General features: G+C 48.1%; 1 protein-coding gene across 14 annotated transcripts in view; it reads right to left on the reverse strand.

Annotated features, from left to right (window-relative positions):
* The window catches only part of adgrl2a (adhesion G protein-coupled receptor L2a), a 695,216-nt gene that overhangs the window by 96,931 nt on the left and 570,636 nt on the right, over positions 1 to 27,649 (reverse strand). For all 14 annotated transcript variants that reach the window (XM_072510363.1, XM_072510357.1, XM_072510358.1 and 11 more), the window contains 2 exons: positions 20,362 to 21,162; positions 3,818 to 4,117 (listed from right to left, as the gene is read on the reverse strand). In XM_072510363.1, coding sequence (XP_072366464.1) covers positions 3,818 to 4,117; positions 20,362 to 21,162 — 1,101 coding nt within the window. The remainder of the gene's footprint in view (positions 1 to 3,817; positions 4,118 to 20,361; positions 21,163 to 27,649) is intronic.

A 27,649-nucleotide genomic window follows, 5' to 3' on the forward strand; every position in this document is an offset into this window, starting at 1 on the left:
TGATCACAATGAATGGGGGCGGCATGTGGCGCAGTGGTTAGCACTGGGACTACGGCGCTGAGGACCCGGCTTCGAATCCCGGCCCTGGGTCACTGTCTGTGTGGAATTTGCACAATCTCCTCGTGTCTGTGGGTTTCACCCCCAAAGCAAAAGATATGCAGGTTAGGTGGATTGGCCATGCTAAATTGCCCCTTAATTGAAAAAAAAAAAAAAACAATTGGGTACTCTAAATCTATATTAAAAAAATATTTTTTTTTTTTAAATGATCACAATGAACGGCGGAGCAGGCTCGAAGGGCCAAATGTCCTCCTCCAGCTTTTATTTTCTATATTCTTTAAACTAGCGCGCCAAATTGAAAGAGGGACCTGTCTCATCCTGCTGCATGTATTGCTGATCTGACCTCCCATTACGCAGAGCTCAGAGCCAATAGTCCTCACCTTCAGCACTGAGCCCAATGTCCACAGATTGTGAGAGACTAAAAGCCCCTAAACCTGTTAATTTCCAGAGAATTGTGGAAACTCTCTTTGTGATTTAACCCTTGGAGTCCAAACATCATTCTGGTAAATTAATGCTGTATCCGCTCCAAGACCAATATATTCTTCCCAAGGTTTGATGCTCAAAACTGCTCCAGATAAGGTCCAACCAAAAGATCCGAGCCACGTGTAGCTGAAGTATGACTTCTCCCCCTTTATTTTATTCCTTCACAAGATATGGACATCCTGGCAAGGTAAATGTTGCCAAACCTAATCACCCTCGAGTGTGGTTAAGAGTCAAATACATCGCTGTGGGTCAGGTCATATGTAGGCCAGCCCAAGGGTGGCAGATTTTCTTCCCTTAAGGACATGAGTGAACCAGATGGTTTTTTACAACAATTGATGATAGTTTCATAGTCACCATTGCTGAGACGGGCTTTACATTCCAGATTTTTTTAAAAATTGAATTTACTAATCAATTGAACTTAAATGCCACCTGCTACTGCTGTGGTGGGTGCCCAGAGCGGAGGTCTTTATATTACTCATTCAGTAACATTACCACTCTGCCCCATGCCACCTAGCCTACTCCGCTAAACATGAAGGCCAGTGTTCTCATTAGTCTTTTTGATTATTTTCAGTGGAAAAGGCAAGAGGAAAAGGCACAGAAATGAATCTAGGATTGTTGACAATCATATCATCTGCAGCAATGTTTCGGGAGAGGGGCTCCCATCGCATTAGATGCTAATGGGCATTTTTGCCATTCAGCAGTGAGAGCCCTTTGCAGCACAGTCAATGCCACTGAGCGTTTTCAAATGTTGGCTCAGCATACTGAATAATGATTACTCTTCACTGAAGCAAAAACAGCAATTTGGCTGATTATGAGGGGGCCACATCCTATTAACTCAAGTGCAGCAGGCACACCCCAGGCTTTCTGCAATTCTCCGCTACATCACTGGGGTCTGTCACAGATGGGCAAGGTTTTGATACCACTGCCAAAGCCATCAGAGCGAGGCGGATGGTGCGAAATGCCATAGGTGGCAGTCTGTCAGCTGTTCCTCAGCTGTTTGATCCAGAAGTGGAAGGGGGACAAGACAATGGCAGTAAAATCTGAGCCTTTGCCACGCAAAGTTGCACAATTAATTATCTTGCCTTCTATCAAAGGAGCAGCATATTCTGGGGAAGGGTGGTGACAATCACCTGGGAGCTGACCTGAGCTTTGGAGAGGGTTCTGCAGTCACACTGCAGGCTCTGAAGTGCGACTGCTCAAGTGGCAGCAGTCATTTATTTTGACGTGAGATGGTGGTCCAGGGAGGGGGTCTATGTGCCCGCCACTGGTCAATACACCCTGTGCCCAGCTACATCCACAAAGTGACGGATGCACTGCTTGCAGAAGGCTGGCAGCATCATTAGTCTTTCCCCTTGGTCGGGCAGCCGCATTGCTGTTGGTTATCGGTGACCTAATGGCCATTGCTGTTTATTTTTAGGTGAGGAGGTGGCTTTGATGGCAGGTCTCCATCAATGGCCCGGCCCCCAATGGCACTGACCTGCTATACCCAGGGTAATGTTAACTGGGTCATGTCAGAAAATAAGCCCCCCACCCCGTCCCAACATTGAAAGCCAGAATCTCACAACTTTAACAAGAGGTGTGGTGGGTGATCGTTGACAATGCTTTGAAGATAACAAGCAAAATAACCAGGAACGGAGGTGGAGGAAGGTGTGGAGAGTTTTATCCTATTTAGTGAGCTGTTCGGATTTGGAGCACGCTTTCTGAAAGACGCCAGAAGAGGCAGCACGGTAGCACAGTGGTTAGCACCTTGGCCTCACAGCGCCAGAGTCCCAGGTTCGATTCCTGGTTTGGGTCACTGTCTGTGCGGAGCCTGCCCGTTCTCCCAATGTCTGTTTGGGTTTCCTCCGGGTGCTCCGGGTACCTCCCACAAGTCCCAAAAGACCTGCTGTTAGGTGAATTGGACATTCTGAATTCTCCCTCTGTGTACCCGAACAGGCGCCGGAGTGTGGCGACTAGGGACTTTTCACAGTAACTTCATTGCAGTGTTAATGTAAGCCTACTTGTGACAATGGGTAAATAATAATTTCAAAAGGGAGCTGGATAAATACGTGGAGATATGGGCCGCCATTCAAGAGGATAAAAACAGAACCCCGTTTTGGGTGCGTTTACCGGGGTGTTCCTCAGCGTGGAATGCCGAGCATCACCCCGCTATTTAACCGGACTTTGCCGGGTTTTTTTGCCTCAGCGATGAATGCTCGGCAGAGGCAGCACTTACCTCATTTCCTGCATTGACGACCTCAGCTCGCCAGCGCAGGAAGACGACTCGTGGACCATTTAAAAATGGCGCCCCGATCTTTTGACCTCGCTCAGCCGCCCCACTGCGCCCTCTGGGCACCCCCACTGCCTCTTATTGGGTCATCGAATCCTCTCTCGCTCCACCTCTTAAGGGTAAGGCACCCCCTGGGCTCAATCCCTGGCATGGGCAACAGCCAGGTTGGCCTGACTAGCAGTGCACAGGTGACAGGGTGGCAGTGTGCCAGCGGGAGTGCCAGGGCACTACTCCCCTGCCCAGAGCTCAACCTCCCAGGGACCTCTAATGGGCTGGGAGACCTGTAATCACTGCCGTATTCTTACCATTGTCTTGTTGCAAGAAGCAAGCTAAGGCAGTGCTTTGCATTGTCTTTCCCAGTGTCACCCCAGTGACTCAGACAGGGGTGGGGGGGCTTGAGTTTAGAGCTGTTTGGTTGGGGGGGGGGGGGGGGGGGGGGAGCGGAGGGGCTGGGAGTTTCAGCTCTTGAGCCGGGTTGGTATCCCTGCCCCAGCTTCCTCTCCTTCAATACCCCGTTTCCCTGCGACTCAATTTCCCCCGCATCACCTCCCTCTCCTTCACCCCCTCATCTTTCCCGTCCTTCACCTCCTCCTCTCCCCCTCCTTTGCCCCCTCATCTTTTCCTCATTTGCTCCCCATCTCCCCCTCCTTTCCCCTCGCATTCACCCCCCACGACCCCCCCCCCCTTATCTCACTTGTGGCGGGTGTTGATAAAAAGGCAGTATTTCTCCAGAAAAACAAATCAACGATCTAGTCAGAATATTTTTTGCAGTAGCAGCAACAATTGGGCTTCAGAGATCCCTGTTCCTCAAGTTAACCTGAGAAAATGATCCCATGTTCCTTCAGATCACTATTGCAAACATTGGGCCTTACAATGCCACTTAAAATTATTTATCACAAATATAACAAGGAAATCACTCACCGTTTTAATTCTTCTGGAATTAGATTGAGTACTTTCAAACAATTTAAATATCATACACAGCTAGACACTAAAATAAAACCTTCTTACCTCGAGTACCCTTCGGGCATGGGCGCTCCACCATCAGGCCTCGCTGTGTCTGAGGCCAGCCTATTTCCCTGGCTTGCGTCACCTCACAGAATCTCTCGGGGATGGGGAAGAACGTGGATACCGGAGGGGTTTTCGTCGCAGCATCAGCCAGGCCTGGTCTGGGCCCTCGGCTGCCTTCTTTCGTGCCTGCAGCCAGCGTTGTGGTGGCGAGGGCTTTCTCGGAAGTGGTTGAGGTTGTGGTTGCCACTGTGGTTTTCACACCAGCTGTCCCGAGAGAAGTTGTCTCAATCGTGGTTGGTTCTGCAAGACAAGTTTGACATGTAAAAACAAACATGCCTCTTGGCAATTTGTGCGTCTGGACTTGGGAAGGAAGTAACAGGGGAACAGGAGTAGACTGTTTCAGCATCTCGAGCCTGTTCTGCCATTCCATGAGATCATGGCTGAACTGTATATTAACTAGATTGAATCAGGGAATGGTTACAACAGCACAGGAGGAGGCCACTCAGCCCATCTTGACTGTGCCAGACCCTGGCAAGGACTATTAGCTAGTCCCACTCCCCTGCCCTGTAGTTCCTTAATTCTATTTCCTTTCGGGTATTTATCCAATTCGCTTTCAAAAGTCAAGATTTAATCTGCCTCCACCACACTCTTAGGCAGGGCATTCTAGATCCTAACAACTCGCTGTCTGAAGAGGATTTCCCTCAGGTCGTCATTGGTTCTTTTGCCAAACACGTGAAATAGGTCCTCCGGTTCTTCGCCTTCCCTCCAATGAGGACAGTTTCTCTATCTACTCTTTCCAAACCCCTCAGAGTTTTGAGCAGCTCTATTGGATTTCCTCTCAGCTGTCCCTTCTTCATGGAGAACATTCCAGATTCTCCGATCCATCCACATAACCGAACGCCCACATCCCTGGAACCACTTTTGTAAATCTCTTCTGCAACCATCTCAAATGCCTTCAAATTCTTTCTGAAGTGCGAATCCCAAAGGTGGACGCTGCACATCAGTGCAGCTTAAAATACTTTATGAAGGTTGGTCTCAATTTCCTTCCCTTTGTGCAGTCTGTCCATATTTATTAAGCCCAAGGTCTACCTTTTTAACCACTCATTAAACCCACCCTCCTGCCTTCAATGATTTGGACACATATCCCCTCAGTTCCTGCATCCTCTTTAGAATTGTACCCTTCATTTTAAATGGCCTCCCCTTATTCCTCCTACCAAAAAATGTACGCTCCCCGATTCTATAACCATTAATACCTGTGCCGAACAAAAAGCCATCAATTTCAGCGGTGAAATTTCAATTGACCGCCCCTTGGCCCCCTCCCCGTCTCAACATCTATTCTGCGAGAGAGAGAGTGTTCTGGAATTTCCACCAATCCTTTGCATGAAGAAATGCTTCCTGACATCACTGCTGAACCGCAAAGCTGTAATTTTAAGGTTGTCTCCCCTTGTTCTGGGCTCCCTGCTCCACTCCTCCCCCCCCCCCCCCCCCCTCCCCTTACAGGAAACAGCTTCCCTCTCAAATCCTTTAATCAGCTGAAACAGCTCAATTAGAGCTGCCCTTAATTGTCTACGTTCAAGGGAATGGAAGGCCAGTCTGTACAAGTTGACTTGTAAACACTCACGGATATATTAAAAAAAAAGTTAACACTTGAGCATCATTTGTTTTCAACAGTAAAGTGATTCTGACTCACAGGAGACATAAATTTGATTGAAGGCCTTTCCACCTCGCAGTCACTACACGTGTTTTATCTCATTGAGTGCAGATCAAAACAGTCATTACATTTTTGCCAGCAATAAGCAGATGTGAAAATTGAGGAATGCGTGGCTGGGAACCGTACTGTACTCGAGGAGCTTTCAATTTACATCATGTTTCAGTAACTTAATGCAGCGCCTTACAAGAAAATAATTAATGTAACATCTTTGCGCCCAACCCCCTGCAGTCATATGTGCTCAGAGTTAGTGAGTAAGCCCTGATTAAATTTTCATAGTGGTATTCTCTCAGTCAGAGCATTCCTGGGCTTTCCAGAATAACCCCCTTGAAATGAAAGACCGTTAGATTATTCGGATTGCAACAGCACAACGTTATCAAAGTTCGTGCTCTAACCCCCTTGCGGGTGTAAGTTTTTGCATCTGTACCATCTCAGTTTGGTGAAATCCAGCAGTGAACATTGGCACCTTTCACAAATATATTTTGAATTGTGAATCCACTAGGTGGATTGCTACCCTGACTTGCAGCATCAGAGTTTAATCTTTCTTTTGCCCTTCTTCCATCAAAATACCAGCTATTTATTTCTCCTTCTTGTTTTTGTTTGGCTTCCCCTTGAATCTGTCCATGCCATTTGCCTCAACTACTCTCTCTGGCAGGAAAGTTGCACATTCTCTCCACTCTCTGGGTAAAGACGTTTCCCCAGAATTGCCGACTAGATTCATAAGCGGTTTGCTCATATCAGGCACTTCCGCTATCTCAGTGAATACTGGGGATTTCCTGGCAAGAGTGCGCCGAATACGGACATACACCAGCACATGGGGGCCCCAGCATGTTTACCCTGGAGTCAGGGGCCTAGCTGAATGGATGATGGCCTCACCCTAAAGACATGGGGCTGGATTCTCCGCACCCCGACACCATAATCGCGGCCGCGACGGGGCGGCGAAACCAGTTTGCCCTCTCCCGAACAGTTGGTCAGACTGGGTGGCTAATTGGAAAATTTCACAACCAAGATTGATAGATTGTTGGCGGAACGGGTATGGTTACAGAACCAAATTGGCTGAAAGGTGTAAGAAAGGAAATGAGTGACGGAGCTGGTCCATGGGTTGCCTACTCCTGTTCCGCACCTCATTAGACACTTGTATCCAAACCTCGTTACATACCTGTATCTACACCCCGTTGCACATGTGTATCCGAACCTGTACCTGTATCCACACCAAGTTACACACCTCAATACACACACATATCCACACATGTATCCAAACCGGTATCCACGCCTCGTTCCACACCCGTATCCATACTTCATTCCACACCTGTGTCCACACCTCGTCACACACTGGTATCCACACCGGTATCTCATTCTACAACTGTATCCATACCTCATTACATACCTGTATCCACACCTCGTCACACAGCTCGTTACACACTGATATCCACATCTCGTTCTACATCTGTATCCATACCTCGCTATACACCTGTACCCACACCTCGATACACAGCCCGTTACACACCGGTATCCACACCTCGTTCTACATCTGTATCTACACCTCATTACACACCGGTAAAAACATCTCATTCCACGCCTGTATCCACACCTCAGGTTGAGTCCACTTCAGTGCCGCAAGCGGTTTTTTTGTCATCCAAATTGGTTTTCTCTATTTTCCTTCCACTCACGGTCCAGATTCCTCGCACTTCTGTCCTTTTGCCCCATTGTCCGTTCGTTCTCCCTCCCCATCTTCCTGGAGAGTCAGCACTAACAGATTATTGAACTGTGAGGGGCATCACAGCTAGGATTAATCATCTCCTCACCCAGCATTTCCAGGGAGCATTCAGGATCTGGCACTTTGAGCTGATATCTGCCCTTCTGCCGCTCCCTTGGGTGAGATCAGCAAATCAGCAAAAAGAAGCCTGATCTCTTCCTGATCTGTGGTTCCATGTCAAGCGTTTGAACCTAATATTGCTTTGCTGAGCCTTAATTGTTTCTTAGAGAAACAGAAACACACAGATTCCACTCCTTTTTACTCTGAAGCTGTCGCTTGGCTCAACATTGCAAGCTTGACATTTTAGCAGCTTTCCTTTCATTGCCATGGCAACTTGTTTGTTGCCAGCCAAGCTCATTTCCCTGCATTATCTGCTAACTGGGACTGGTTGGATAATAATTTACCAGGCCCAAAAATCTATTCCCGTCGGTCCTAAAAATTGCAACTGTATTAGAACCCCCTCAACCAGAACTTTAACCATCTTACTTTGTCCGCTTTTATGAAGGCCCACTATAAAAGGGCTACTGATGTTCCACTTAGCTCTGCATGGTTGATACTCTCATCCTGCCACTATCAAGACATCTCAAACATCGGCGGGGGGGGGGGGGGGGGAGAGGAAAGCCTCAAAGCACATGTCTGTGTGCATGTGTGTGTGTTTTTTAAGGGTTTCTTCCATTGATTGCTCCACGTCAAAACTGTAACTGACACTCCACACCTGGCTGATTGCTCCAGAAGGCCACCCATGGCTCTTTTCCCCCTTCCGTCCGGCTCCTTTCCCCTTCCGTCCGGCTCCTGCTAGCCCCACCCGAAGGCCATCGGGGCACTTTTTTTCAGCTTCAGACGCAACCCATCCTTCCTGCCAAGAGACTGGCAATTTTCTATCTGGCTCAATTAACGCCTGTCAAAATCGTTAATAAAAAAACCCGACACCACAAGGGAGTCAAAATAATTGTCGCTGAATCAGTTCTGGTCGAGCGGGGATGGACTTATTAAACATATCATGAGGTATTATATCTTCTGAATTTCAAACCATCCTGAGCTAATTAGTAGATCTTTAATAAAATAAAGTTATATTAAGAATATCGTGCTAAGTGCCAAGTAAGCTGATAAGATGCAAACAGGGACTCCTTTGAGGGCTCCGCACTCCATTCCTGGATTGTTAGGCTTGTGCAGAGTATCAAGGATGACAGAAAGGACACAGTACCGAGGCCCTCGCTCAAAACATCAACACCGGGTTTCTGTGCAATGTTGAGGTGAATCAACAAAGGGAAGAAAAAAATGACAATCGACTCCGTTTAACTGTCAGGTTCTGTCCAAATGAAACGAGAGAGAGAATCAGGAATAGGAGCATAGTGATTATATTACAGGTATAGACAAATAACCGGGGGGACAAAAAAAGAGTTCAATTCTCTGCCCAGCATTTGGGGGCATTTAAAATCAATTAATAAAATAAATCTGATTAAAAAAAGTAGAGATTGGTATCAATCAATAAGGGGGTCACGTTGATTACCAAATTGTCATAAAATTCCAGTTGGTTCAGAGAAGGAACAAAGAACAAAGAAAAAGTACAGCACAGGAACAGGCCCTTCGGCCCTCCAAACCTGTGCCGACCATGCTGCCCGTCTAAACTAAAATCTTCTACACTTCCTGGGTCCGTATCCCTCTATTCCCATCCTATTCATGTATTTGTCAAGATGCCCCTTAACGTCACTATCGTCCTGCTTCCACCACCTCCTCCGGTAGCGAGTTCCAGGCACCCACTACCCTCCGTGTAAAAACTCGCCGTGTACATCTCCTCTAAACCTTGCCCCTCGCACCTTAAACCTATGCCCCCCTAGTAATTGACCCCTCTACCCTGGGAAAAAGCCTCTGACTGTCCACTCTGTATTTGCTATTCTTCATAGATTATCATAGAATTTACAGTGCAGAAGGAGGCCATTCGGCCCATCGAGTCTGCACCGGCTCTTGGAAAGAGCACCCTACCCAAGGTCAACACCTCCACCCTATCCCCATAACCCAGTAACCCCACCCAACACTAAGGGCAACTTTGGACACTAAGGGCAATTTATCATGGTCAATCCACCTATCCGCACATCTTTGGACTGTGGGAGGAAACCGGAGCATCCGGAGGAAACCCACGCACACACGGGGAGGATGTGCAGACTCCGCACAGACAGTGTCCCAAGCCGGAATCGAACCTGGGACCCTGGAGCTGTGAAGCAATTGTGCTATCCACAATGCTACCGTGCTGCGCACTTATCTGGTCTGGCTCATAAGTGACTCCAGCAGATCTACGTCAACCCGCCACACTCTTACCACTGCCCGCTGAAATGGCCAAGCAAACCATTCAGCTGTCAAGAACGTTGGCCCACCACCACTTTCTCAGCAGGCAATTAGCAATGGACAATAAATGCTGGCGTTGCCAGTGATGCCGACACCCTGTGGATGAATAAAGAGGCCGGAGTGTGTGGAAGGTGGCCATTTTGAAGTTGAATTCATTTAGATTCCTATCTCCCTGTAATGTCATTTCTTATTATGCACTCTCCTGAGGGATAATCATCTCACATGTCTGATGTTCAGCTATCTGATTAATAATCTAGTATACTTGGTAAACACGAAATCTATTCTCCCCCGAGACAACAGCAGAGGGCAAGTCCATGAAGAAAACCGAATTTCAATGACACATTTTATACATAGTAATTAATCAAAAATGCAATAAAAGCTATCTTGCGATATCTTGCAAATGTTTCTAATCATCTTGGGCCCTTTCCGTCGCTGTGTATTAAATGAATAGGATAGCTTGATTTAGATAATTAGCTCAAATTCTGAAAAAATATATATATTTTATACAGCTGACATAAAAATTTTGGGGGGAGTTACGATTGAAATTATCTCTGGAAGAAATGAGGCCCGAATCAAAGCTGGACTGAACTGGGACAGCGTTAAGACATTTTAAAAATACAAAGTAAGAAGAAGAATGAAGGAATAACTTTGATGTACAACTTCAACATTTTGGATATCACTGCATATTTCCTACATTCAATCAATATTGTGTAATCTGCACACAGGGACAATGTACCCCATTAATTATTCCAAACCTACGTGACTGTTTTGTTCCTATCCAGCACCAAATATTAGGCAGGATTCTCTCCCCCTCCCCGCCCCACTACACCCGTGTGACGGGTTTCCCCACAGTGAATGTGGCAAGCCATCTGCCGCCAGTGGAATCATCCCGTAGCGCCAAAGCCTATGGGTTTTTGCATGGCTTGCCTGGGAAACCCGCCGTTAGGGGTCAACTTCGGAAGGACTTGAAAATCACGCCGGCAGGACCGGAAGATCCCACTGGTGGGAGGAGCCGGAAGATCCTGCCTACAGTCTTCCAAGTAATGATATATATTTTTTAAAAATTTAGAGTACCCAATTCATTTTTTCCAATTAGGGGGCAATTTAGCGTGGCCAATCCACCTAGCCTGCACATCTTTGGGTTGTGGGGGCGAAACCCACGCAAACACGGGGAGAATGTGCAAACTCCACACGGACAGTGACCCAGAGCCGGGATCGAACCTGGGACCTCGGTGCCGTGAGGCATCAGGGCTAACCTACTGCGCCACCGTGCTGCCACGCAAGTAATGATATTTTTAAGGCGATGCACATCCAGTTCCTCGATATTTGTGGAGCACTGTTTTATTTATTTTTTATTCGTCCATGGGATGTGGGTGTCGTTGGCCGTGCCACCATTTATTGCTCATCCCTGAGAGTATTTAAGAGTCAACCACATTGCAGTGGATGTGGAGTCCTATGTTGGCCAATCCAGGTAAAGACGACAGATTTCCTTCCTTAAAGGACATTCGTGAACCAGTTGGGTGTTAAAGACAATTGACACGATTGATTAGACTTTGGACTGCAAATGGCGAAATTTGAATTCAATAAACAAATCTGGGATCACAAGTCTAATGATGACCATGAAACCATTGTCAATTGTCGTAAAAACTCACCTGGTTCACTAATGTCCTTTAGGGAAGGAAATCTGCCGTCCTTACCCGGTCTGGCCTACATGTGACTCCAGACCCACAACAATGTGGTTGACTCTTAACCATCCCCTCAAGGGGGGATGGGCAATAAATGCTGGCACAGCGTGCAATGCCCACGACCCCTGAACAAATAAAATAAAACCTTTAGACTTTTAATTCCAGATTTTTATTGAATTCAAATTTTACCATCTGTCATGGTGTGATTTGAACCCGGGTCCCCAGAGCATGACTCGGGGTCTTTGGTTTAGTAGTCTAGTGACATTTCCACTATGCCGTTGCCTCCCCCTATTCATGCACACGAACAAGAGCAGGCCATTCAGCCCTTCAAATCACTCTGCATTCAATGACATCATGATTGAACTGGACTCTCAGCACGGTTTGGTTCGGCAATCTTCGCCTAACAAGGAATTCTACATGACCCCCTCGCCTTTTCGGGGTGAGTGCTCCAGATTTCCATTAACCTTGCTGTGAAGAAATGATTCCTGATTCCACCTCATAGCAGCCTCATTCTAATTTTAATATACTCCTTTAGTTTCTCCACATCCAGCCTTTCAATCATTTTAAACACCTCAATTAGGCCACCCCATAATTTTCAATATCAGAGGGGATTCAAATCTAGTCTATGTAACAGAGATTCATACTGTAACCGTTTCAGTTCCTGTATCATTCGGGTTATAGAATCATTCTGAAATCCCAAAGTGGATGGTTCACATTAATCTACCTTCTGATCCCTTGTTTGAAGCCGAGCGATAGGGTGACTGCAGGATTGCTACAATTAACTGTTGAACAAGGGGCTTGTGGTAGTATGTATTGGGGGTCATGTGGGACTGGAAGCCCTAATGTCATTGGCTGACAGATCCCGGGTCCTGGTTGGCCGTTGACCTCAAGCTCCGCCCTGAAGGCGAAGTATAAGAAGCCGGTGTCTTCCCCCGCAGGCCAGTTTACTATCGAGCTGCTGGGGAACAGACACGCTTAATAAAGCCTCATCGACGTCACTCTATTCGTCTCATGGAGTCTTTGTGCGCTACAGGGCTTAGGAAGTATAAATAGTTGCTGCTCCTGAACACGATTTAATGAGTCACATGCAGATGTCATTGCGGGGGGGGGGGGGGAAGGAGGAGGAGAAGCAGCCTCCACTTTGTACTTTACCTCAGGTCTGAAGTGCCAACACTCACTGGCAAAATTCATTTATAAGGCCCACCCTGATGATGCCAAGATTGCTCAACTTTTGAACTACCCAATAAGCAGAGGTCTTCCCGCGGTGGAGCGGGATGTCCATTCACCCGCTCAGCACCAGCCCTAACCTTGCTGAGGGGTGTGCTTGTTTAACGGAGGCAGGGCCTCTGCCAACTGCGAATGTTGGAATGTTTCCCACAACGCCCTACCACAAGAGACACCAAGTCAAGTGCTGGACGACCTGTGACCCAGGGGGCCACATACGGCCCCCCCTCATTCTTCGCAGTGCAGCCCATGAGGCATTTTGTCGACTGCTGCCCGTGCGCAGGGCTGCCACATTCCGCTAAGTCCGTGTGCTCACTCGGCTTCCAAAGTGTCATTATTTATTTTGGCTTTACCCTTTTATGTTGATGATAGTTCTATTAATATATAAATGATTAAGTGTTTTCTATAGCTAGTGATGAAATATTCAGCGTGTGGTAAATGTGTGGGGTCACGGTTCGTGAACAAGCCCGATTTCAATTGTGTGGCCAACTGAGATGAAGGAGGGCCATTCGTGTGGCCCACTCACCAGCCTACGTTGCCCATCACTGGACCAGATGCTTAATCCCGAAGCTGCTGCCTTCCTCAGATTCCAGCTGTGGCTGAACGAGTAGCACTCTGCCCACGGAATCAGAGAGCCAGAATCTAGGCTAACCCTCCAGTGCAGCACTGAGGGAGTGCAGTGCCAATGGACGTGCCAGCTTTCAGTCAAGATGCTAAACGAGGCCCCACCTTCCCCGTCAGGTGGAGGTCAGATCCCACGGACACTATTTTGAGGAACAGAAGTTTCCTGGTCAATGCTTATCCCTCAAGCAACATTATTAGTTAGTAGGTCATTGTCACAGTGCTGTTTGGAGGATCTTGCTGTCTGCAAACTGGCTGCCTTGTTTCCTATGTTACATCGGTGACTATACCTCATGAGTACTTGGTTGATTCTAAAACACTTTGGGACAATCTTGGATCACAACAGGCATCATATGTGAATGCAAGTCCTTTCAGTTTTATCTTTCCCATTTCAACTGATTGATCCATGAACTGGGATTTCCAAAATTTCCCAAGCCCATTAGCAGAATGAAGTCCTTGGCAACGAGGGTGGACGCGACATTGATCATGATGGGTGTGAATCTGGCAGGACCCCTGCGCGGCCTCTTTGGTGGAGGGTATCGTGGCACCACACCCGGCTCTCGATGTCAAACCTCTGCCGAGAGCATCACGCAGCTGTGGGTCCCTGGTCCAATTCTGGCCCTCATGAACCCCCAAACATAGCGCCACACGCGGCTGTTGAGGGGGAATTTTGGGGTCAATCAAATAGAATTTTTAAAAAACTGAGTACCCAATTCTTTTTTCCCCAATTAATGGGCAATTTAGCGTGGCCAATCCACCTACCTTGCACATCCTTGGGTTGTGGGGGTGAGACCCATGCAGATAGGGGGAGAATGTGCAAACTCCACACAGACAGTGACCCGGGGCCGGGATGAAGCCCGGGTCCTCTGCACGGTGAGGCAGCCGTTCTAACCACTGCGCCACCGTACCGCCAAAGGATCAATCAAATAGAATTGATTATGTTAAGCCAAGCCAGCAAGGACGACTCGGGATAGACTGCTTCTACTCGAATGGTGATGAAATCTTTCTCAATAATCACACAAAAGAAATCTTCACAGCTCTCCTGCACGCTTATTAACCAAAAAGACCGGTTTATTACATAGAACTATTTCATATAAGATGTGCGGCCTGTGAACATATCAATAGATCAATGCCCTATATGTCTGCTTGTGTTGTCTCCATGAACCCCCTCCCATTCGTCTCCCTCATGGACTTGCCTTGCTCCTCCTGAAAGGGACAAACTACCCTCTCTGTTTGCAAGTTCCACTTCTCTGGGTAAAGGCATCTCTTGCAAATTCCTTATTGGGTTTATTGGTAACCACCTTAGATTGGTGATTCCTCATTTTGGATTCCCCCACAAGTAGACCTATCTTCTCCGCTCGAGACCAGCAAATTCCAGCACAGATAATGAAATAGAAAACTCAGGCATTGGTACGTGAAACTTGCCCCTTAATCATCTCAAACAGGAGAAATCAAGTGACCCCTTCAGGTGGGAGGCCCCATATCAGAACAGGAAGATAAGCTAAAGCCTTTGTAACGTTGGGGGTGAGAAACAGCAAAAGATAAATCTACCGCCCTTTCACCATGGTAGTCTGCACACCCACCGCACCTCTCGAGTGTTATACCGACCTTTCCCATTTCCCTGCTTTGTTCTGTTCATTCCTACCATGAATATTCAGGAGATCAGTTTGTTCATTAGTGTCCAGGTTTTCAGTCCTCCTTTCCCAATGAGCACTGTCCCAGGGTTTGCCTACCTTTCACTTCTCTTTCGAACCCTCTTTCCACATCTCCTCGGAGATATTTCACCAGTTTCTCACTCCTCTGCCTGGCTCCTTCCATTCTCAGTTCTCTTTTTCCCATCTGTGCATCTGCAGCCTTCATTCTGTTGTCATCAGCTCTTCACTGTGGCTGATGGCCTGTTGTACGGCTGATTGGGGCTGCTCATTATTGTAAGCCCATGTCATAAAGAACAATCTGCATTTAACATTATATCTGCTAACAGGAGATCCCTACATAGACAAGCTTCTGACAAAATGGAGGCTGGGAAGGAGAGAGTGAAAGGATGACCCAAAAATTGGGACAAAAAAAACAACCCTTAAGTGTGTTAATAAAACGAAATGCGTGCAGTTGTAGAAGGGGAAACATCTGAAAGCGAGCCGGACAAGGCAGCTCTGATCGGTAGTGCCGAGTTTAATATTGGACAGGCAGCAGAGCTGGGCCTCGGCTGCGAGGGGAGGGAATGTGCCTCGACAACAAAGAAAAGACTTGTGAAAAATTATATTAAAGCTAATTATTTCAACCATTGTAATTTGTTATATTTAGGGAGCACAGTTATTGCAATGTCTGTCTCCACTGCTGCAGGATATCCTGGTTCCTGCTCCATTGGCCAGCTCCTTGTTTAGTTGTTACAGATTTAGTGACGGTGTGATTAACTCCCGAGGCAGACCGTTCCTCTCTCCGCTCGCGACTTAATTTCAGGGCAGGGGCATTGGAGTAATCACTGGAAAGCTGAACCAATCTAAGCCAATGAAATAGAAATTAGACTAAAAAGCCCAGGACCCTGGACTTCACCTTCGCAGCTTCCATTTTTCCAAAAAAAGTTGGCCTTGCCTAATAAATGACCCGTCCGACTTGAACAGGTGGCAACCCCATAGGTGGGAGGAGAAGTAATGGATAAGACAAAAAAAGCTGGCAGATACAATGGCATTTTTTTTTTTTGCTTTAGAACTGTTGGCTGCTGAGAGAGTTAATGGTGTCTAAATAGATGTGTTGGCATCTGCCCAGCTAACAGACAGATCCCAGTGCCTTTCAGAGGTCAGGTTTCAGATGCTTCCAGTTCCAATCTGACCTCCAGTGCATAAGCTAACCATTGCCAATCTTCCCTTTGCTCTTCAGAGCTCATTTTTCTTTCTCCCTCAATGTCATGGCGTGCACTGCATCTCATATGTCTTTCTGAAACCTCCTGGCAGCCCAGTTTCCATCGGCTCTTCTTTATATGTGCTCTTTTGAAAGCTATTTTTTTTTTAGACTCACTCAAAATATGTCTTTATGTTCCCCCGAGTCAATGTTTAGCCTTCTTCCCCTGACAATCCCGGGAAAATCATGTCCCACCCGAGTTATGGATACATTTCCAGATTTTCATAGAATCATAGAATTTACAATGCAGAAGGAGGCCATTCGGCCCATCAAGTCTGCGCCAGCCCTTAGAAAGAGCACCACGCCTCCACCATACCCCCTAACCCAGTAACCCCACCTAACCTGTTGGACACTCGGGGGCAAAATTTAGCACGGACAATCCATCTAACCTGCACATCTTTGGACTTTTCAAACCATTAATTTCAGTGGAGAGAAAAGCGTGCGGCTTCAGCGACAAGTGGGTGAGCCCTATTTGGGGAGCCTAAAGTTCGTTGTTACTTTCTCCATGGCAACACCTCAACCAAACCCATTGTGGGTAGCACAATTGCTTCACAGTTCCAGGGTTCGATTCCGGCTTGGGTCGCTGTCTGTGCGGAGTCTGCACATCCTCCCAGTGTGTGAGTGGGTTTCCTCCGGGTGCTCCGGTTTCCTCCCACAGTTCAAAGATGTGCAGGTTAGGTGGATTGGCCATGATAAATTGCCCTTAGTGTCCAAAATTGCCCTTAGCGTTGGGTGGGGTTGCTGAGTTATGGGAATAGGGTGGAGGTGTTGATCTTGGGTAGGGTGCTCTTTCCAAGAGCCGGTGCAGACTCGATGGGCTGAATGGCCTCCTTCTGCACTGTAAATTCTATGATCTAACTATTCCCCATGGAATGACTTTGCAGCACAGAGGGGAAATGCACTCAGCCCTTCTTTCCAAAACCAGAGCGAGGTCCACATCACAGCCTACAGCTTCAGTATTCCATGGAGCTGCATCTTTTAATGTTCGCCTCCATTCCATGTTTATCAAACCCCCTTTGAAATATTCTGATCGGCTTGGTTTCAACCATCCCTTATGATAAAGGACTCCAATGCTTCAATAACGCCTTGTGAAAATATTGCTTTTAATTTCTCCCTTCATGCTTGCAATAACATGGCACAGAATCAACTAGGTTTAAAGCACAGAATGCGGCCATTTAGTCCTTTGTGCCTCTGCCAGCTCTTTGCTACAGACACGATCTCTCCTAGCAATTGTGTTTTTCTTTGCTCCAAATGCTGATCCAATTTTCCCTTCAAAGACACAATAGTCCTTGCCTTAACCGTTCCCTGGAGCTAATTTCTCCCAGCCTCGCTCCTCACTTTCTTCCCGATCGTTTTAAATTGAAGACGCCATCGCTATTGACTCCCCGAGCCAGGGGCAACAAGATCCTGCCGCCCCCCCCCCCCCCTCCCCTCCTCCGTTCGCCCTTTATTTTATGTAGGCTTTCATTTACAGAGTGAGAAGACTTGCATTTATATAGCGCTTTGTACATCCTCAAGATGGGGGAGGGCTGAAAAATGCAGCGAACCAATCGAAAGTCCAGACTTCAGGGAGGCCGGAAGATCCCGCCACCAGGAGGGGCCATAAAATTCTTAGCCATGGCCACTGTCAATTCTCGTAAAAACCTGCCTGGTTCACTCATGTCCCTCAGGGAAGGGAATCCGCCGCCCTTACCTGGTCTGGCCGACATGTGACTCCAGGCCTACAACAATGTGGTTTACTCTGAAACGCTTCTGAACTGGTGCAGTGAGGTGAGCCACTCAGCTCAAAAGGGCTATTAGGGATGGGCAACAAATGCCAGCGACGCCTTATCCCATGAAAGAATGAAGAAAACTGAGCACAGCAAGCTCCCACAAACAGCAGTATGATAATGGCCAGATTATTTGTATTAGCGGTGGTGATTAAAGGGTAATATTGAGCAGGACACCTTTTCTTCTTTGACATTGTGCCGTGGGACCTTTTTACGTCCGCCAGATAGAGTAGTCAGGCCCTTGATTTGGCGCCTCATCCAAAAGTCAGTACCTCGGGTAGTGCAGCATCCCCTCAGCTCCGCACTGAAATATCTGCTTGAATTGCTGGGGTCAGGGTCCTGGAGGAGGATTTTAAACCCACAGATCTGACAGAGGTGCGAGTGCTACCGATGGAGCCACATCTGGCAGCCGTAACGTAAAAGTGGCAACGTGTCCCACAGTGCTTCAAAGTTGGGGGTCAGAGCTTTTCCACTTAATTCTATTCCTCAGCCGCCCCCTTGAATTCCCAAGCAGTGGATGTAGCATTTCACTAATAACCCCTCACCTTTTCAGAATGTTACCTCAACCTTCTCCGCAGACTAATATCTCGCCAAGTTTCCCATCATAACCCAATACCCTTCCCTAATTTGCCCTTCCTGCCATTCTCTTCATACTTTAACCAAACACGTGTGTTGACTTTCACTTTCTGGCTCGGTGACCGTGGAAACATCTCCGAGCGGCAACCCCCTGCGGTTTCCCCCGTGGTGCTCAGATCGGCAGAATCCTCCCCCCTCCGTTTCCACCGGGGGAGACAATACCTCAAACTCAGAACAATGAGAAAAAACAGTTGCAGATGTGGTTCGACAACCGCTGATTTTGTTTCACGCAAACAGCAGCGGCTGAGGCAGACCCAAACGGGGCAGCCAGCTGGCAGCAGGAAAAAAAAGAATAACCCTTTGTTCACCGAGGAAGTGTGGCTGAGTGTTAACACCACAACCAGGAGGACTTTAGGAACTGGAATAGTTCGAGGCGGTGGTGGGGGGGGGGGGGGGGGGGGGGACTAGCACATTCCCGAGCACCTGATGCCAGCAAAAGATTAACAAAGACTCTCGTCGGTAAATCAAAACCGTCCTCGTTCTGGACTCAATTGAATTCAACACCTTAGATAGTGCCATGGTGGCGGTGCTGTACCTGTCACCCACCCATTTGGCCAATGGTGGGGGGGGGGGGGGGGGGGGGGGGGGGGGGGGGGGGGAAAGAGTGAGTTGGGCAGCCCTCTCCTCCTTTAGCCAAGCGAGGTATTTTCCTAGTGACTGGAGGTGAGCACAGAGTGGCAAGGACACTTGATGAGGCCTTCTTGCGGGTTAAATGGGTGAATTATGGGGGGGGGGGGGGGGAGGAGTCTTGATGAGGCCTTCTTGCGGGTTAAATGGGTGAATTGTGGCCGGGGGGGGGGGGGGGGGGGGGGGGGGGGGGGGAAGAGTTCCACAGGTTTTGGCACCCCCACCCACCACAACTCCGATCCACGCCCCCCCCCAAACCACAACTCCAATCCACCACAACTCCGATCCCCCCGCCCCCCCCCCCTCCCCCATCTAGATTTTGTTCTAAATTTAAAGGGGGAGGGTGGAGGTCTGCACGGGTGGTTAGAATTAGGGAAACCCTATTTAAAGAGACAAAAAGCCAGGTGCATGCGCAGGGCAATTCCCATTGAAACCCACCCAACAGTTTCTTCTGCTCCATGCTTATGTTCAAAGGATGGAGCTGGGCTGATTCATGAACGTATTTGACCGGTACCTCACTGCACAAGGTGCCTTCAAAGTGGAACACGAGGGGATTCAGAGGAACCAAAGGTGGTTCATTTCTGTTTTGGTGACACTCCTTACTAATTCCCCACGACCCCCTGGCGCCCAAGGTCGCACTTTCACTCTCCAACCACGGCGCTTTCCTGCCTCTGCACTTGTTGTGTGAACACAGCCCGAATCCAGGATTCAGACACTAACGCCAAGGATAAGGAGACTGACCGCTTCCCTTCAGCCTGAGGTTTAACACTCGACTCACGCTCCACCTGAAGAGTCTTCACACTGGACCTCAATGTGATTGTGCTGTAAATTCGTAGAACGTTGCAACACAGAGTGGAAGACAATTTGGCCTACGTTGACTGCTGGCTCTTTGAAAGAGCTATCTAGTTAGTCCCACTCCCCCGGGTGTCTTCCTGTGGCCCTGTAAATACTTTCCTTCTCACATATTTATCGAATTCCCTTTCGTAAATCACAAATGAATCTATGTCCAATATCCTTTTAGGCAGAGCATTCCAGAGCAGAATAACTCACTGTATAAAAATGCGTTGCGCATTTATATTCACTCAGCCAGCCAAATGGGAGGAATATATCAATGTACAAAGTTCTTCTCTCACATCTGTTCCATGAAAATAATCTGAGCAACAAGGTCTTATTTTTTTCAAGTCAATGTTGGAAAAAATAATCGGCTGCAGAAAAAGGCATCTACCGCAATAAACAAGTGATTCTGAAAAGGTAGAGAATTGGAAGCTGTTGACTCTTACCTTGGGCTGGATCAGGAGGTCCAAACTCCAGAGCGTACCTCAGTATGAAGTAGTTATTCCACACATACAACATATTGTCTCGCGGGTTGTAGTCCACCGCTGCCACGTGCTGGTAAGGGTTGGGAAACGGAATGTCAGCATATTCCCCTTTGTTCAGGTTGGTGTTGTACGTGTAGTCGATCGAGTTCTTGCCCGTCTCGCTCTCGTTCTCCTCGTACACGGAGCGCACAACATACAGGACGCCGCAGATCATGAAGGCATTGGAGGCCGACCGCTTGTCGTACGAGGTGTCCCAGGTACCCTCAAAGCGCAGCGTGTAAGGGTTCAGCTGGCTGACGACCATCATGCCGTTGTTCTGCTCGGTGGCATAGATGACCCACAGCCCATTCTCGTCCACCGCCAGGTCGATGTCCGACTTGCCGCCCCACCGATAGGGGGAGGTGTCGTGGTAGTTGGCACTGGCAATGATGGCCTCGCCACTTTTGATTCGCGTCCTCAGGTCGAACTTGACAATGTTCCTGGTCCTCTCCTTGTTGAAAAAGACGGCTCCATCATACACCACAAACCCGGTGCCGTCAACGCGGTGGGGCAGCTTATAGGTGGTGGTGTGGCGTCCTGAGATGAAGTCATTTAACGACGCATATTCCATCAGGGTGTCTGTGCGATACGGTGTCCATGGCATGTTATAAATCTTGTCCCCGGCCTGGAGTGGGTCTTTGCACCAGGCACCAGACTGCTGTTCTGCCTCAGTTATGTAGGCCGATTCCACAACCCCTTTCAGAGTCCCAGGGCAAACAAAAACTAAAAAATGGGCAACGAGAAAGGAAACAAAAGGAGACATTAATTGACATTTTAAACACCTGCAGAATAACATCCAGTTTCTTATTTTTCAATAGGGCAGTACATCTGGAAAAATTCAACATTTCACACATCCAAAATTACAACCAAGAATGTTGGCAACTGGTGTTTTGTTTGAGTTTGGGATGCGAAACTGGAGTCAAGGGGAGAGTGAGGGGAAAGCGGAGGGAGTGAGAGGCGAGGTGAGTTGCGAGGGGGGGGGGGGGGGAGGGAAGGGGGGAGTGGAGACAAGGATAGAGGAGAGTGGAGGAGGTTGTCGGGTTTTCCGACTGAAAAAGGTGGAGGTGGCAAGCGTGTGGGGAGCAAAATGACAACAGAAGCAGTGCGCGAGGTAAACCCAGGAAGACCTGCTAAACCATGGCATGCGTCTGAAAGCCAGGCAGATGACGCTGACTGGCACAGGAAAGCACCTATGGGTGTGAAAAAGATCTCCCTGCCAGACCACCAGCATCTGCACCCACCACCTTCTAACTGATATCGGACACAAAATAAGCCTCAATGATCTCTAGATTCAATATTGGTTCTGATTACAGCTTCCTTTCGGGAACACCAGCGTTGGGGGGGGTGGGGGGGGAGATGGAGAAGTGGAAAGGGAGGGGTGGTGGGGGAGGGGGAGAAGATGGGGTTAAAGAGAGGTTAACAACCAACCAATATGCCACAAAAACAAAAGGTCTGGGTTCGGCACTTTGTCATGTTATTTACCTTTTTGTTCCACTTCTATTTTAAGCATTGGAAGAGAGAATGAAACAAGGGTGCAAGAGAAAAAGAAGAGAGATTAACATGATTTATCCATCATCGTCAGGTCCGCCAAACTTCAACACAAGCGTCGAGATAGGAGGGGTTAAATTACTACAGCACCTTTTTCATGAGGATACCAATTACAAGGTACCTGCATTCCAATAGCAGGATTTAACACCATTTGAGCATAGGTAGATGGCTGTGGGCCAGATTATTGTATTTGTGGGACAATACAAAAATCTCTCGAGAAGTTTTTTAAAATTCAACCCAAGTAACTAATTTCTGCTGTGTCACTCTTATGCCGCGCAAACCCCCATCACAGGCATCCACGTCCACACTGATGCCAAGGGCAGTCCATCATCATGAACAGGCATTGGTGGCACCACATGCAACCCTCCTTTATGAACAACTTCTTCAGGGTTTTACAGACAGTGCCTCAAACGCGGTTAATAATCGAACTGGTTTTGAAGCTCCCCAGTCAGTTAATGGCTGCCTTCAGGTTAATTTATCAGCTGTCCGCTCATTATTTGGAACTGCTGGTAGCTAATAGCTTCAACTGTGGCAGTGGAATGCACTTCTCTCAAAGCAGGGGAATCAAAATGGAGACCAAAGGGGAAAAAAAAAAGTCAAGTTTATGCAAGGTCACAGTATTGATAACGGATGCTTTTCCTTCAGTAGATCTATACAATAGGTTTAATGATTTGACAATGGAGTTTGGGTGTATTTGCAATTCAAATGACAGCTCTCATCCTTATTTTCTTTTGTGTATTAAAGGAAAGTTGGCGTCAGTGGGGTCAGTAACTTGCACCGTTGCCTTCAATTGACGGAAAAAACGACAGGCATTTCAAAAGAAAGTCTCAGCTGGCACGTTTGCAGAAAAGTTGAAGACTTTTTCATCATTCGCACTTGTGCGTCTCGCTGGAGAGAGGAAAAGCTGACAAGAACCTTTCAAAATCAAACCTTATTTTGAAAATTACTCTTGCCTGGATGGCGCCAAGCCCCAGTGAGGTACAGCTCCATGGGCCGCTCCATCAACACCGCACAGACAACACACAAGTGACAATTCTTCGTGGAGTCAAATTGAGCCTTCAAAGACTATTGGAGCAGGAAGGGGCACCACAGTTAGGTGGCTTGGGGATTGATCGCAAGGCATTTCTCAGAGGTGCGCTCAGACGGAAGGGAGACACCGCCAAAGTGGTGGTCCGGTGCTCGGGATTAAGGAAGGAATGAGAGTTGGAGGGGGCTGAAGAATTTAGGAATGGTATTCCCAAGGCTGGAGCGTTTGCGGGTGTAAACACCAATAACATTAATCTCCCATGATGTGGAGATGCCGGCGTTGGACTGGGGTGAGATCAGTAAGAGGTCTTACAACACCAGGTTAAAGTCCAACAGGTTTGTTTCGATGTCACTAGCTTTCGGAGCGCTGCTCCTTCCTCAGATGAATGAAGAGGTATGAAGACCTCTTCATTCACCTGAGGAAGGAGTAGCGCTCCGAAAGCTAGTGACATCGAAACAAACCTGTTGGACTTTAACCTGGTGTTGTGAGACTTCTTATTAATCTCCCAGCCCAGGGGCAGTTCAGCCAATTTCAGCAGCCTAATTGACAAATCTGCTTGAGAGTCAATGCAGCGAGCACAACTCAAAGTGGAGACCTGCTGATCTATACACTGTAGACTTAGCAGGGTGAAAATTCAACCCTTTTGCTTGGTAGTCCAACCGCTGATCCCTTACCTAACTTGAGACCTGATGTGGAGATGCCGGCGTCGGACTGGGGTGGGTACAGTAAGAAGTCTTACAGCACCAGGTTAAAGTCCAACAGGTTTGTTTCGAATCACTAGCTTTAGGAGCACAGCTCCTTCATCAGGACCTGATGAAGGAGCGACGTTCCGAAAGCTAGTGATTTGAAACAAACCCGTTGGACTTTAACCTGGTGTTGTAAGACTTCTTACTATAACTCGAGACCATGTTGCATTGTACTGCCGCTCACCTGCCTGGCCTGTAGTTTGAAACTCACTCTCTCTCTTTCTCTCTCCCTCTCCCCCGCTCTCTCCATACAACAACTGTGGTGAATAGGCTGCATGTAGTTCACCTGGTTTCTTGGTTTTCTTTGTTGTCTTTTATTGTTCAAATGTCACAAATGGGATACAAAGGAAAGTAATTGTAGTCTGTGCTCTCAAATTGGTGAATTGATTTGCATAATCTGTCTCAAATCTCTGGAGTATATGGAAGTGTCATCTGGTTCAGTGAGGCAGTTAATCATTTAAATGCCACTGGATATAGGCTTTCACTCCCAAGTATTCACGTGAACAATCCAAACCGATGACAATTCTAAGCAGCCTGGTAAATTGGCCTGCTGTACATGGATTACACTTGATTTTTGTTGCCTGTAGGGTGACTTGTATCCAGCCATCAATATTCAACATTGCACTGGCACGCTATAAATACAACAGCTTGCATTTTTATGACAACTCTAATAATGCAGTCTAACATCCCCAGGCATTTCCCCTCATGTGGAAACCTCGCACCAAGGTGCACAGTTTCAAAATAAGGGGTCTCCTGTAAAAGATGGAGGTGAGGAGGGAGGATTTCTCTCTAAGGGCCATTGATCTCTGAAATTCTCTTCATCAAAGAGCTTTGGAGGCTTTTGTCCCTGAAGATATTCCAGGCAGGGGCAGCGCGGTGGTACAGCGGTTAGCACTGCTGCCTCACTGGCGCAGAGGACCCGGGTTCGACCCCGGCCCCGGATCGCTGCCCGTGTGGAGTTTGCACATTCTCCTCGTGTCTGTGTGGGTCTCACTCCCACCCCCCAAAAGAAGTTCCATCCCATGCCTGTGCCATGTTCTTCCTCACCATCAGTGTCAAGATAACTGTAGTTACCAGACAGAGTGTTGCATTTCCGCCTGTGATCAGACTTAGCAACGCACCATTCGAAGCAGTCAGCAAATGGTCGGCACAAACAACCTGTCTATTGGTGAAGAACTCAACACAAGCATTGGGAAGGCAGCCACCAACATTGGCCAACTAAAAACAAAACAGGCATACAGAAACAACAAAATGGCCTGCAGGACCAACATGTTATAAGGTCTACAACCTCAGCAACCTGCTGCATGGGGGGATGTACGCTGTATGTTTATATAAATGAGTTAGACATGAATGTAGGAGGGTTGATCAGTAAGTTTGTGGATTATACGAAGATAGGTGGGGTGGTAAATATTGAGGAGGATAGCCTTCGATTACAGGTGGATATAGACGGGCTGGTCAGATGGGCTGATCAGTGGCAAATGAAACTCAATCCGGATAATTGTGAGATGATGCACTTGGGCAGGACAAACAAGGCAAGGGAATACAGGATAAACGGCAGGACCCTGGGAAGCACCGAGGATCAGAGGGACCTTAGTGTGCATGTACGCCGGTCCCTTAAGGTAGCAGAGCAGGTGGGTACAGTGGCTGAGAAGGCATATGGTACACTTGCCTTTATTAGCTGAGGCACAGATTTAGGAGTAGGAAGGTTATGCTGGAACTGTATGTTGGTTAGGCCACAGCTAGAGTATTGTGTGCAGTTTTGGAATCTATGTTAGAGGAGGGATGTGATAGCACTGGAAAGGGCACAGAGGAGATTTACCAGGACGCTGCCTGGGCTGGCGAGGTTCAGCTATGAAGAGAGATAGACTGGGGTTGTTTTCCATGGAGCAGAGGAGACTGAGGAAGGGGCATGACTGAGATGTAAAAAATCATGAAGGGCATAGACATAGTAGACAGGAAGAAACTTCTCCCCTTGGTGGAAGGATCAATGACCTGGGGGACATAGCAAGGAGGCGCGGTAACACAGTAGTTAGCACTGTTGCTTCACAATTCCAGGGTCCTAGGTTCAATTCTCGCTTGGGTCACTGTCTGTGCGGAGTCTGCACCTTCTCCCCGTGTCTGCGTGGGTTTCCTCCGGGTGCTCCGGTTTCCTCCCACAAGTCCCGAAAGACGTGCTTGTTAGGTGAATTGGACATTCTGAATTCTCCCTCTGTGTTCCCGAACAGGCGCCGGAGTGTGGCGACTAGGGGATTTTCACAGTAACTTCATTGCAGTGTTAATGTAAGCCTACTGGTGACAATAATAAAGATTATTATTATTATAGGTAAGGGGCAGAAGGTTTAGTGGGGATGTGAGGGAAAACTTTTTTTACCCAGAGGATGGTGGGAGTCTGGAACTCGCTGCCTGAAAGGATGGTGGAGGCAGAGACCCTCAACATTGAAGAAGTATTTCGATGTGCACTTGCGATCCCCAAGGCAGACAAGGCGATGGGCCAAGTGGTGGAAAATGGGATGGAATAGTTAGGTGGGTGTTTTTGACTGTGGCCGACACGATGGGCCAAAGAGCCTTTTCTGTCCTATGGACCTCTATGACTATGACTCTATGGCAGTGAAGCCAGGTAACTAAAACCTGCCGAGAACAATGGCTCATTAATATCCGTCTCTGGTGCCGACAATACATCCTCAGCGTGACATGGAAAGGTGTAGTCACCAACAAAGCAGTTCTTTCTACCAGCCAGCCATGCCACACTGGTTAAACAAAGAAGGCTTTGCTGGCTTGAGCATGAGTACAGGATGGAAGATAACTGCATCTCCAAGGATACGCTATACACAGCCGCTGTCAATGCAAATGGTGACACCATCAACAGGCAGGAATTCGCCACCATGTTGACCTGTAGTTTCAGAAGCTTCAAAGGAGGTGCCAGCCCCATGGCCAGCAATGGATAACTTTCACTTCTGGCAGACTTTGTCTTTTCAGAATCCGCTTGCTCAGCCTAGAAAAGAAATACCGATGATCTCATCGACCTCACTGAAGTTCTGAGGGTACATTCACATCATTGCTCGCAGATGGAAGGTTGCCAATAACCAGCACGTCAGGTACTTTGCAGAACTTAACCAAGTGGAATCAATTCTGGTCGGCAATATCAATTGCTAGCTCCTTAAAAGCCTCGGCATCTGCGTAATATCTTTCCCAACCTAGGTTCAAAGTCTTTTCAGCACTCCTTGAGGAGAGTCAAATCTCAGTTACCCAAGAGAAACAATGGACAAAGCACACTGTTTGACAATTCAGGTCTCCTTGAAGGTGGGGTTATGCCATAAATTTAATTCGGTACAACAGATGCACATCCTAAGGAGCCAGCACTCCCCACATTGTTAACACTTGACAAAATCCATTTTAAAACACCATGGGCGGGATTCTCCTTTCCGGGGACTAAGTCCCCATGTCGGCAGGGAAACCGCCGCGAACCACAAGCCCCCAAAAGTGCGGAATTCTCTGCACTTCCGGGGGCTAGGTGCACGCCGGAGGGGTTGGCGCCATGCCAGCCTGCACCAAAGGGACTGCGCGAGTTAGTGCATGCGCCAAAGGGCCGGCGTGATCGCGCGCACGCGCAGACCGGCTGGCGTATTCTGGCGCATGCGCGGGGCGTCGTCTTCTCCGCGCCGGCCATGGTGGAGCCCTACAGGTGCTGGCGCGGAAGGAAGGATTGCCCCCCCCCCCCCCCCCCGGAACAGGCCTGCCCGCAGATTGGTGGGCCCCGATTATGGGCCAGGCCACTGTGCCCCCCCCCCCGGGGTTAGATCCCCCCGCACCCCCCTGAGGACCGCCCCACCAACATACCTGCCAGGTCCCGCCATGTGGGACCATGCATAACCCACACCGGCAGGACTGG

Source organism: Scyliorhinus torazame, chromosome 7 (assembly GCF_047496885.1).
Source record: "Scyliorhinus torazame isolate Kashiwa2021f chromosome 7, sScyTor2.1, whole genome shotgun sequence".
In the NCBI taxonomy this organism is placed as follows: domain Eukaryota; kingdom Metazoa; phylum Chordata; class Chondrichthyes; order Carcharhiniformes; family Scyliorhinidae; genus Scyliorhinus; species Scyliorhinus torazame.